The sequence below is a fragment of the Phalacrocorax carbo genome, chromosome 9, assembly GCF_963921805.1.
Source record: "Phalacrocorax carbo chromosome 9, bPhaCar2.1, whole genome shotgun sequence".
NCBI classification, from domain to species: domain Eukaryota; kingdom Metazoa; phylum Chordata; class Aves; order Suliformes; family Phalacrocoracidae; genus Phalacrocorax; species Phalacrocorax carbo.
The window spans coordinates 916,812-929,993 of NC_087521.1; the positions used below are offsets into that span (position 1 = coordinate 916,812).

Here is a 13,182-nt window from a genome sequence, read left to right on the forward strand (position 1 = left end):
GTAGCTTTTTAAAATCTAGTTACCTTTGTGATATGACTTATGACGTGATAAGTCACATTTAACTTTGTTTAGGATTTGCTTACTGTGTATTGATGTCTGTATCTGAAGTGCATCCTGCCACAGCAGAAGGTTATATATAGGAGGAATAGAAATGTACTAAGGGAATTACAAGTCCTGTGCAGCGCCTAGGAGGAAAAGCAATACTCAGACAAAATGGATACTTTTATATATATTTATTTTGTAGAGATTTGTTAAAACGTTTATCGTCCTCCCACTCAACTGGTGTTCAACAAACTGTACACTAGCTAAGGACAGTGCCCATTGCAGGTGTTGATACTATTTTAGTATTGCTTAGATGTTCTAACAGAAACACTGCTCTGCAGTTTTTTAAAATGGAAGTTGCAAACCTAATATAAGCATAAGAAGTAAATGTGAGATACGGCTGTTTACTATCAGTACGATGTGAAGCTAATTTTACTTTAAAATAGGTTCAAGACAAAATGTATTATTCCTTCTTGTTGCCAGTGCATAGATTATATGTTAATTATCACAGTAAGAGTCTCCAGGCTCTGCTTTCAAAAGGAAGCTAATTATTTCATCCTGCTATATGAGGATTCACATGTAATTTTTGCTGGACAGCACCGTTACCTGAACCAAACCAAGCACAACAGCTTGGGTTTGAGAGAAATGCTGTCTACCTTGTTACAAGTTGATGCTGATGCTCTGGCTCCATTTCTTTTGCAGGATGATCCTCTCACTAATCTAAACACAGCTTTTGATGTGGCTGAGAAATATCTGGATATTCCCAAGATGCTGGATGCAGAAGGTAAAGTAGAACCCAGGGCTTTTAACTTGCATTTTCTCAAGAAATTTCCCACTTCTTCTAGGTGGACTTGTACTGTACAAGAATTAAGTAACCTCTGAATGCTCCCTCCATCACCACATACTAAATGTATAGGGAAAAATTTACAATGGAATAATGAATCACATATTCTGCTTACCTCTTCCTTCTGTGCCCCTCAGTCTTCTGAGTCTGGTGTGGAGATCTTAACCTGGGGTTGACACATTAGGCCAAGATGAGTAACGCATGGCTATGTCCACTGATGACTGAAGTGCTCCCTTTCAAGAATCGGGCTTAACAGTGAGTTAATGTACGGTGTAGGACTGCATTCCTTTTGCTCCAGAATGTTTTTTTTTTCCTGGGCTCTTTCTGAGATAGCTGGCAATCTTCCTTTTGGGAGCATGATATTAGTATTATAAACTCCTTCTTCTTGACTACTCGGAAGTGTTGGGCATGAAGACCCCTTACTGACTGGGTCTGGAAACCAAGCCAGAGATCCATGTTGTTCAGAGGCACTTTTGCTACTGACGGTGACTGCTTCCCTGAGGTCCCTGGGACAGCAAGGATTACTTTTCAGAGCTTTGTCAGGACCAGATTGGCAACAGACTTTGAAGTCTGTAACTCTGGAGTAGTTCACTGGTTGTTGGCTGTTTGCCTGAAGCCAGCTGGTTTCAATGGTAGAAGCTGTATTTCAGGCTTGGTTTGGACAGGAGAAGCAGTTAAAGGCTTTTGTTAAATAAGGGAGTGAGAGGAACAAGGGGGATAAGGTGGGAATAGGACAGCTGAACTCAATGAACCTGTGTTTGGGTAACTAGGATGTTCATATTCTTAGGTAGTATTTCCCATCCCCAGGGATGAGTGTGTCTTTCCCTACATTCATCATGCTGAGGTCACAGAAAATCATGAGGTTTCTGGACTAGATTCAAGTGCTTCCTGCCATTCTGTAGGAAATAAAGCCACCTCCAAAAGCTAGCTTCAGATCTCAGCAAAGCTAGCAGTGGTGAGGAGGGTCCCTTGCAGGAGCTTCCACTGCTCTTTCCTGATCACTCTCCTCCCTCATGGAGTGGAGCTAATGTGCATTCCTCCACACCATTAATTCTGATCTGTGGAGGTGTTGAGTTTCCACTGAAACTAATGAAAGGGCCTTCTGAAATTCAAGCCATCATTGTGTTGAAATGGAGGATGGAGGCATGGAAAGGAAGAGAGAGAGGATCTTTCCTGAAGAACTGCATGGAGGAATTGCAGTATAATACATCTATAAAAGCTATATCAACCTGCTGCCAGTTTGGATTGATTCAACCCACCATTGACAGTAATGTTCTCAAGACAGGAAAGTGCTGTGACACGAGACATGCTAACATACGGCTGCATTAGCCTGGCCAGATCCTGGAAGCAATTTTATCATGAGGGAGGGGAACCAGGAGGGTGATCCTGGTTTCTGAGACAGACACATCTTCTGGGGAATGCTGGGAAGGCCTGTGGAGTTGCTATGACAAGCACATAACCCAGCATGCCTCCTGGACAGTTGTGGTTCTCCCTCTCCCCTGCTTTCCACCCATCAGTTGATTATGCTCTTAACGTGAGGTTTTTTTTGACAGACATTGTTGGAACTGCCCGTCCTGACGAGAAAGCCATCATGACCTATGTTTCTAGCTTCTACCACGCCTTCTCAGGAGCCCAGAAGGTATCGCAGGATCCCAAGCACCCTCCACAGAGCACACCTGGTGCTGCTGCTAATGTCCAAACCTTTTTTTCTTTCTCTCTCTCCTCTCTAGCTACGGGCATCTTTATTATTATGTTCTTGGTAGAGTTGGCTGTTGGTTCAAAGTGGTGGCCCAGACACAATACATGGGGCAAGGGAGCCAGGAGACCCATTTCCCTCTAGTCAGTGGTACTTCCAGTGGCACCTTGTATGCTAGCACCTTGGCATGCACACAAATCCAAGGGAGTGGGGAGGTCTGCCTTCTCCATTTGCCTTCCGAACTGCTGCCCTGATGGCTGAGGACCTGCACCCCCTGTTCCTGGGAAATCTGAGCTAGGATGCTTGGTCTCACAAAGGTGGAGACCACCACGTAGATGCTCTGTTCAGCAGGACACTGCAGCCTGACCCCTGGAAACAATGCTCTTTCAAAGATGGAAGAACAGAGTTGACTTAGTGGTTTTATGAAAGGTTCAATGAATACCCAAAGCTTTATCTTTTACCTTACGTATGCTGCAGGTTCCCACACCCTTGCTACAAGGTCTGAACCTGCTGCTTTCTCAAGTTGTGCCACAAATTCAGTCCCAGTTCACCTGGGGCTTACAAAGCATATCTAATGAGTATGTCCATGGTGATTTTGCGAACAGAGCACTGATTATCAAGACTGAGATGCCTGTTCATTTGTTTCTTTTACCCCCAGTTTCCTGACCCACCACGCTAGAAATGGGGCAGTTGAGTCTTTGCTGTGTCTGGCTTAGCCATTTTCCTGTTGGTAATAGAGTCACTTAAGGAAAACATTTTGTAGGTGAGACTTTGTAAACATCTCTCACCAAAACCAAGCGGCTGCGTGTACTTCAGTGCCGTAGGAACAGGCAGCGCACGTTGCAGCAGAGGAGATACTGTGTAGGAAGCGCACTGCATAGGAAGGATCTGATCTCTGGCTCCTCAGCGTACAGTAATGCCTTGAGCGCCAGCGTTCAAACCTCCAAACAGCCTATTTGCATCCTTGGGCCAGGCCCCTGGACTGCAGCTGTGAAGGTGCATAGCCCAGATCCTCAGCCCTGGATACCCCTGAATTTTGGGGGTGGGTAGGAGGGGTGCCGCTTTGAGCCACAAGCCAACGCTGCTAGCCACCTTCTGATCCGAATTCCCAGCTCTCCGCATGGAAATGTTTGGCCTGTCCTGCAATGCATGATGGGAAGTTTTCTCCCCCTCTCTCACGCCACCCATGACTGTTTTGTTTTATTCTATGTGCTGCTTCTTACTTTATCCTTTCAACCTCTTTTCCTTCTCTGCACAGATATTATAGGCACGCTAAGGCCGGATGAGAAGGCCATAATGACCTATGTCTCATGTTACTACCACGCCTTCTCAGGGGCGCAGAAGGTGAGACTTTACCGCTAACAACCCCCTCCCCACTCCCTGCCCTGGCCTCTGCTCCTCTCCAGCGAGGAATGTGCCAGACCCCACCCTGTCCACCCCAGGGCATTTGCAGGGATGCCCAAAGCATCCAGCAGTGTGCTTGGATGTGCCATCTGTAGTCTTGCTGAAGAAGTGATGTAAATGTCCTTTCAGAAAGACTTGAGCTGCTTCTTCCCTCCAGTTCCACACCCCAGTGGTGGAGAAAGTACTTGGTAAAGCTGGCATCGAAAGATGAATGTCTGCTCTGACAGAGTCAGTACCTTTCAGTGACAAGTGGGCATCATCCTGGCCAGCTCCAGAAGTACCACAATCAAATCAGCCTACTCCAGGAAATTGCAGCCTGCCCCCTTGAGCTGCCATCCTGCCTTCCACACTCAGCCCCAGCTAGGTCAGTAGTCTTGTCCTAGGCTGAATCATCTGTGAGCTGGTTACGTAGCACTTTTGTGCTCCAGCCACAAAGCCAATTCCTACCAGGCCTTGAGCTTTCCCAGACTCACATATTTCTTCATTCCTTGCTTCACCCTTGTCATTCTCCTGTTTCCCAAACCACCTGTATGTTTTATTTCTCTTTCCTCTGCCCATTTCCATAACTTCAGTCTTTCTTCCTCTTTACTTCTAAGTCTCTTTGCCTGGCATTGGGACATTTGTCCTCAGAGGAACCAAATAGTCAGAGTTTGCTTTTGAGCAAACTTCCTCCAAAACAGCAATTTCCCTGCAATCCTTTGACTAGGAGAAAAAGGTCCATCCTTTCCTACCATGCCATAGCCTGGCTGGGCTGCAGCCTTTCTGCAAGATCACTGTTAATTTCAGATTGGCTTTGGAACAATAAAATCCGAAATTCAAGACTGCATCCTTCATGTTATGAGCAGATGTAAAATCTCCCGGTTTCCCCCAGCCACAACTTCTTTCTCTCACTAGGTCTTTTCTGTTTGAGAGACAGTTCATGTGTTGCCCAGCTTGAGGGCTAACTTGACTCCAGGAAGAGTCCATCTCTTCTGTACAAAGCAGTGCTGATGGTCGCAGCATTGATGCAGATACACCATGCTGATGCTGCCTTTCAGAGGGCAAATGTAGGCAGTAGGTTCCAGGGAGCAGCTCTTTAGTTCAAGCTTTTTGTTCTCTACCCTGTTCCATATAAATTATGTGATACTGTCTTGTTTACAAGGAACTGGGAATATGTCCCACAGCAGTGCAGTAGACTTGCCCATTTGACATATTTTGTGTAGTCATGACTTCTCCGCTTTGTAGATAGTTCAAAACCCTTAAGACCGGGCTGCAAGCTCTGGCCAGCTGATACTTGCCCAGAAAGACTGTAGTCCTAGAACTCATGCCAGCCTGGTGATAAGGCCTGCTGTTTGCCAGGTGCCCCTGAGACACTGCTCAATGCTGTCTGCTTAACTCAAACAACTCCAGATTGAGGAAACAGCAAACCACACTATGAGGAGGGTTGTGGCCTGCTGCAGGAGCAGCCATGCCCCTTGCCAGTCCTTCCTCTTCTCTTTGTGGCGTTACATGATTTAGAAACCTGCTCAGCAGGTCCTATGCTCTCGTCAGCAGTTTAGGTGGATGCTAGGTCTCCTGGGATAACTGAAAACAATGTTTTACTGTCTCAGGACCTGAACCAAGTAGCTGGAGCTTCTTAGTTATTAAAGCTTCAGTTCCATGTAGTCTAACTGGCTTATAGGGGAGATAAAAGATTTAATAATTTATTAATTTTTAACAGTCCTGATGGGCCAGCAACTCAGCTGTGCCCTGGCAGGGAGGGAACAGCTCCTTTTGGGAGCTGCCCTAGCCATATGTTAGCCAACTGCTGAGTGACACAGATTCAAACCCCCAGGCAAATGCAAAGTGATCACTGAGTACAAGCCCCAGCCTAGATTATAATGTGTTGCCACCTTGTGTGTGGTTAGGTGACTTACTGTGATATCGCTCCATTTTTCATTCAGATTTTTCATTACTGCCACCAGTCCTGAAGGGGAAGTCCCATGAGCTGCTTTCTGCTTCTTTTACTTCTCTTATACTGAGCCTTTGAAGGTACAGGGTCCCCAAGCCTGACGTGTGTGTAGATGGCTGCTTTTTCTTTATGCCATTTTTTAATATATATATATATATATCTCTATATTTGTAGGTATACTTGCTTTGGTTGGTTTGCTTGTTTTCTAACTGCTTCTGACTTTCACACTAAATGCATGCAACTACTGGTTGGCTTAATATTTTGTAAACTAGATTTCTGGGGTGAAAATGTCTAACTAACTTTTTACCATTGTATTAAGAGATTGTGTTTGGCGTACAGTATTCTGGGGTGGTCCTCTGAGGCCAGAGGACAGCAACAGGCAGGCATCTTCCCTATGTAGCGCATTGTGGGAATACCTTCCATTATGATCCTCCTCAGCAGAGACCTGGATCCATGACTAGAGAGACAGCTAACCCCACTTGGACTGCTGAGTGGCCTAAGTCAGGGTTGAGAAGTGCAGAAAAGACAAAAGGCAGAGCAATTACTGCTACTTTGGCTATTCGGAGTTCCATTTTGAGACCACCAAACGCTACACGGATATCACACAGCAGTGTGGTATCGAGCAGAATGCCCTGGGCTTGTCCTCCCCACAGTCTCTGAGTGCATGCAGTATACTGTGTCAGGATGATTCTGCACTGAAGCTAATCAGTTCACACAGGTTCTCTGAGAATACAGGTGTGCAGCTTCTACACCCCAGGATGGGGCATCTTCTCAGTGCTGCTCCATGCCTTGCGGACATCCTGGCTTGTCTGCAGCCAGCCTGAGATCCGAAATGCATCATTGCCTTTAGTAGTGTGGGGAAGCCAAAATGGCGTTTTCTGCTCCACTAATGAAGGTGTAGGGGGAGCTGCCTTGGCCTCATGTGAACATTTTAGTGTGCCGCTCTTCTTTTACATGGAAGTGTTTTACTGAGGTTCCCATCACCACAGATCAGCAGCAGTATGGCAAGTATTTGTGGAGGTTACCTGAAAGCACTGGGATCCTTTTGTCCTACCTTGCTCAGAGCAAGTTAGTGCTTATGACATTAATGGTGACAGTGGCCACAGAGCCTTTCCTACTGCTGCAGCAGCAGCACCCTGTTGCATAGAGCAGTCTGGAGTAGGCAAGAACCATTGGGAAGCTACAACTGGTAGGGGAGGGAAAGCCTCTACACTTCAGCCATTAGGATAACACAAATAATGTCATAACTGCTGACATTCAGAGGGCTTTTGTGTTTGGACAGATGTTCAACATGCGTATACAGACACACACATATTTAAAAAACTTGGGCAGCTGAAGGAAATCTGTTGTTGGATACATGTAAATATGCCTCTGCAAAATGGGGTCACTCCCACAGAGCTGGATGCTGCTGCAGTGAGCTCCTGGGATCTAAAAAGAAGAAAGTTAAAAGAGTGTACAGGGACCATCTCTACTGGGATGACTGAGATAAACATTTGGCACCACCAGTTCCCTGCAGTCACTAGGCATATCATGGAAGGGCTCTGGCTATGTCTTTTTTGACATACTATTTTATCCCATGTCTATAAAGTTTTCTCTGGAAATCAAAAAGCACTCCATTAACATACAAACTTTAGTTAAAAACAGATCAAAGTACAAGCTTTCTTAAACGTAACCATCATTTGCACTTTTTAGAGATTTTTTTTTTTTAAGTGAAATTGCTCTTTCTCCTGTACAGGTCCCTCTGATGTGTTTTAAATTAGTTAATATCTGTGTATCTGCTAGCTGGCCCACTTTAGTGAAGGCACAGATAACTGAATATATGTTTTTACAGCTTCTTACAAATTATTAAGATCACCAGATCCCCTGGGACCTTAGCAATCCATACATCACTGTAAAGCCTATGACCATTGCTTTTCATGCTGCATCACATCAGCTGCAAAAATTAAAGGATTTTTCTTAAATGGCCTTGGAGGTTGAATAAACAGATAATAAAAAGCCTTTTAAAAATAGAAAAAGGTTAAACTCACCAGCTATAAGCTCAGCAAAACTTCTTTTAGCATCAGTCCCACACATAGTTTTAAGGCAGGACACAGCATTCGCAATTGGCCTGTTGTAGTGTTGGCATGTGCCGTCTCCTCTTCATCTCCACCTCACCTCTGTAGGACGACTACTCCATAGGGGTGCTGTGGGTTCCCCAGGCACCAGGGGGATAGCTGTACTGCGGTAAAAGGGTGCTGAGCAATCCTGACACCCATCACAGGAGCACATCCTCTGAGGCTTTGTGGCATGGCACCCACTATGACAATGATAAAGGGAGCTGATATCCACAAATACATGCTGTGCAAAGATCAGCCTGCTGTATGGTCCCCATGCCAAACACATGTATGGTACTCCAGGACGGACTGATTGCTCCTGAGTTCATAGCTGGGACTTCTCTGATCCTTACTTTGTTCCAAATTAATGTTTTAATGTGTTCAGCTCCTTGCAGAGAATAAGGTTTTTGTCCCACAATGGGGGGAAAAAAGAAAACCCTAAATTGTAACAACAGGCTCTTTTTGGTGGGACTTGTTTTGGGAGCGTAAGCAGAAAGATTACCCAGAAAGGGAAAAAAAATTACCCTGAATACATGGTAGGTGTCATGCAGCAAGATGCTGGAGGAGGTGGTCCTGTAATGAGTGCCAGAAGCACAGGGAAAGCTGGAAGACAGCTGGGCAGGATTTAAGGTTAGAAGGAGTATCTACCACTTTCTCTTCCAAACAAAATCAGGAATTTTCCAAAGTCCACTCTATGGATTAACTCTGTTTAAGTATTTCTTTCCTGGGGGAAAATCATGTGTAGAGAGTCTCATCAGCTTGACACCACTCAGTTACTGGTGTTGCAGCTCTAAATGCTGGTGAGGGAAGTGGAGTTGGTGGCAGAAACCCCCTTTCTTTGTAAAGAGGCAGCCAGGGTTCCTCTGGTAGGAAGCAAAGAATGGGGACCTCTTCTAGGAGGTGCTTCAGAAAAGGCATAGAAGTGTGGTTGTCTCACAACACATCGGGTGGGATCAGTACAGCTGAGAATCTCTGAAGGAATGTATTCACCTGAGAAGGGAAAAATACATTATTACAGAAGGTCAGATGGAAAGCAAAGAGGCCAGAACAGACATTTTGAAGCACAGACAGGTTGCTAGAGCTAAGGGTAGGAGATTTTACCTGCAGGTATGTAGCAAGAAGCTAAACTGCAAGCTTTAGTTTATTTTTTTCTTTTTCTTTTTTTTTTTCATGCTTTTCCCTTCTGGTTTTCTTCTCTTCATCAGGCGGAGACAGCAGCAAATCGTATCTGCAAGGTGCTGGCAGTCAACCAAGAAAATGAACAGCTCATGGAAGACTACGAAAAACTGGCCAGTGATGTAGGTGTCCATGGTGCTGTTGGTTTCTGGGTGGTGGTATGTGGAAAGGAATTGCATTTAATGCTGATAGCTAACCTTGGGGAATGCTATTGGCCCATGTTTCCCTGGAAAATTCTTGGGTTTTCCCCTTCTAGCTTGAGAAAAATGAAAGATCGAACTTACCTTAAAGGCAAGAGCAATCTACTTTAAAACAGAAAGTTTCCATAGAGCAGCTTTGAGTTTCTCAGTTTACTAAGAGCAGCCACAGAAATGCTAAAAGTAAATTAAGAAACCAAGCTGGTTTAACTTGCATTCCTCAGGATTATACAACTTCATAATATCTTTCATACAAATTTTATGCTAATCAAATCAGGTCAGGAACTGGATCAGAGAGAACGGAAGTTAGAGATAATTGAGGAAAGAAATATGCATTTGGTGATAGAAAGAATCTGTGTAAGATACAAGCTGGAAACTGTCTGGTTGTCAGGCTGACAGACTGACAGCTGTGAAACTACAGAAGTGACCAAATGTGGACTGGAGTGTGTTTGTGGAAGATAAGTAGGGAAGGGAAGATGGAGAAAGAAGGGCAAACATAGCCTATGAGCCTGATTTCAGCCTGGTCTAAAAAGCATGGGACACTACTCACACTGTAGACTGCCCATTGCATTAGCATTTTGCTGGCTCCCCAAATAGGTTTGCTGAGAAGGGCTATTCAAAAAGCAACACTTCAAGGAAGCTAGGGTGGGAAAAGTATAACTGGAGGCAAGAACTTGATTCCTCCTGTCAGACCGTTCTGGAGATAATGTGATTTACAGCATCCTTTAGTTATGCAACAGTTCAGGAAAACTCTAAGTCTTTAGTGTAATCTGAGGACATAGTTTGGTCCTGATTCTGTGAAAGCTATGCCCTAAGCACGTTGGATTGGCAGCGCTGCAACAAACAGTACTGCTTAGTGTGGTAGGGAATGGGCTGCTCATTTAAAAAAAAAAAAAGTACTTCCAAAAAAGCTGGCAAGCTTTTCTTTACAAGCCCTGCTGGTGGCAGAATCTTTCTGACAGCAAACATAAAAGTAAACGGTCCCTAGTGAGATCACCCATAGTTTTAACACAATTTTCAGTTCAAGGCTTCTTGTCATTGCTCTTTTCAGCTGCTGGAGTGGATTCGTCGCACCATCCCCTGGCTGGAGAACCGGGCTCCAGAGAACACCATGCAAGCCATGCAGCAGAAACTGGAGGACTTCCGGGACTACCGCCGCCTGCACAAGCCCCCCAAGGTCCAAGAGAAGTGCCAACTCGAGATCAATTTCAACACCTTGCAGACCAAGCTGCGGCTCAGCAACAGGCCAGCCTTCATGCCTTCAGAAGGGAAAATGGTCTCGGTGAGTGGGGATAACTGCTGGTATTTACCCCAGCAATGCCTGAAAAATGGGACTCCTTTTCTGCCCATGGGTGGGCAGAGAATGCCCACCTTCAGAGTAACCTACTCTGCGGTATGAACCCTACAGAATACAGTTCGGTGAGACCATAATAAGAGAGGATCAAGTGATGATTGCTTCCCTGTATCTAATCCATATTCTGAGGCTCTTCACAAGTTGCATGCCTTTATAAGGACATGTCTGGGTGCCTCGTTTTTTCTCATTGAAAAAATGGTTGGGTTTTATTGAAGTTTCATGTGGGGAAGTGTTTCAAGAGGGACTCTCGTGTGGACAGGTATATCCTGACACTGCTAGTCCTGCCTGGCACTTCATCTTACTGATCTGTGTGCACATCCCTGTGAGATTAAAAGATCCCATCCACTCCCTCCAACCAACTAGAGCCATGTGGCTCATGGAGACTAATACTGATGTACATCTTCTCCCCCCCCCCCCCATCTTCTAACCTGCCTTTTCTTCTTGTGCTCCTGTCTCTAGGATATAAACAATGCCTGGGGTGGCCTAGAGCAGGCTGAGAAGGGCTATGAGGAGTGGTTGTTGAATGAGATCCGGAGGCTAGAGAGGCTGGATCACCTGGCAGAGAAGTTCCGGCAGAAGGCATCCATTCATGAGTCCTGGACAGATGGTAATGCCAACCTACATGCTTCCTATTACCTGACACAGTGCTGTCCATTATGTAGGGAGGAGATGGATCATGCATAGGTCCTTCCATGAGATTTTCCTCTTGAGACTGCTAGGTTAATTTCTTATTTTAATAGAAAATAATGCATGAAAATCAGCTTGATCTCTGTTCTGCTACATTATGTGGCCACATCAGCATTCCCTAACTGTTGCAAAGTGAGAACTTTGGATAGAAAAGAGCTACAGAGCAGAGGAAAAGTTATCGTATGGTAAATGCTACAGTTGGCATTTACAGGACCAGCATAGCCCAGTTCGCCTGTACTGAGACGCGTCCAGTGTAAACCGTGACAGCGCTGGCTTGAGCTGCACTATATGCCCTTCTCTGTTGCTAATGGCAAACTCATACATACTTTGTGATTTGAAAGTGAGGATTGTGTGCCTCTGGGCCAGCACAGCCGAGGGCAAGCCTCGGGCAGAGTGTCTGGAGTTGGGCAGATGCCCGAGGGCCCCTGAGGCTGCCTCAGTGCGGAGGAGATGGCTTTGGGGGAGTTGGGTCCTGTCCTTCATTCTGCTGTCCTTTGGCTCCCTCCCCAGGTAAGGAAGCAATGCTGCAGCAGAAGGATTACGAAACTGCTACCCTCTCAGAGATAAAGGCCCTGCTGAAGAAACATGAGGCCTTTGAGAGTGACCTGGCTGCACACCAGGACCGCGTGGAACAGATTGCTGCTATTGCACAAGAGCTGAAGTACGGCACCCCAGTGCACGTCCCATCCTTGGGGCCAGAAAGGCATAATCAGCTTTGCCCTCTGTCGAGCCACAAATCACTCCCCATACAAAAATGTTGGGAAGTCCCAATGTTTCCAAACAGTATCTAGGATACTTCTCTCCAGTATCTGGATGCACCAGAAGAGCAGGCCAGAAAATGGATGAGCTGTGGGTGCTGATGAGGGGGTGGCAGAATTATATTCCCAAGCCAAGTTTCCATCCTCTTCCAGCTTTTTATGCTTCTGCGAACCCTTTCCTAAAGAGCCTGACCTGCCACTGGCGCCTGCTAGGTTTCAGAGTTATAACACCGCCATGTTTTTCCATGCACAGAAGGAAACAAAAGAGGATTCCAGCCTCTCAGTTTGCTTTCTTGTATCAAAAAAATGCTCCTTATTCTGTCACGAAAACAATCTGCTGATGCTTAAGCCAGTCATGGCCTCTGCTACCACCCCATCCCTTTGCCCCAGGAGTACTGCACCTATGCACTATGGTCAGCACTTGCTCCAGGGCATTGTCACAGCAGCTCAGCTCCCTCCCTGCTTCCCCCAGCTTGGAAACTGTCACCTCCACTCCTTTTCCTGGAGTGACAAGTGATGCAGGTTACCGGGAGAAATGGGGTCTCCTCAGGGTGGGAGGTTGATTGCTAGGGATAGCAGGGAGGTAAAAAGCTGGCCTCTGCAGCACAGAGAGAGATATTTTGAAACCCTGCATGCACGTTTCTTGGCAAAAACAGTGTGAACAACTTGGCTTTGACTTTGTTTCCTATTTTAAAAATATTTATATATCACACTGGCCTATCTCAAGTTATTGTCTGGGCTAAGATCAGTACTCTTCGGCTGAAGGACTGTTTTTCTCTAAAAAATTGGGATTATTGGATCAAGACTGTTACCTCCTTTAACAACACAGATTTACAGAATTGCTGCCTTGTCCACTCTGGGATTGACCTTGGAACAGGAGGAGGGTTCAAGGCAATCCTCCATGTCAGTAAGATTAAAACCAAGGCTGGCTAGTCAGCAAGCATTAGCTGACCTACCACTTCCAAAGCACATGCTACATGCCAGCCAAAGCAGCTGCCGCT

The 13,182-nt window shown here is 45.7% G+C and overlaps 1 protein-coding gene across 4 annotated transcripts in view; it reads left to right on the plus strand.

Annotated features, from left to right (window-relative positions):
* ACTN1 (actinin alpha 1) overlaps positions 1-13,182 on the plus strand; it is a 91,046-nt gene that overhangs the window by 63,648 nt on the left and 14,216 nt on the right. For all 4 annotated transcript variants that reach the window (XM_064460046.1, XM_064460044.1, XM_064460043.1 and 1 more), the window contains 6 exons: positions 745-826; positions 2,440-2,525; positions 9,215-9,307; positions 10,434-10,664; positions 11,196-11,343; positions 11,934-12,084. In XM_064460046.1, the coding sequence (XP_064316116.1) occupies positions 745-826; positions 2,440-2,525; positions 9,215-9,307; positions 10,434-10,664; positions 11,196-11,343; positions 11,934-12,084 (791 nt within the window). The remainder of the gene's footprint in view (positions 1-744; positions 827-2,439; positions 2,526-9,214; positions 9,308-10,433; positions 10,665-11,195; positions 11,344-11,933; positions 12,085-13,182) is intronic.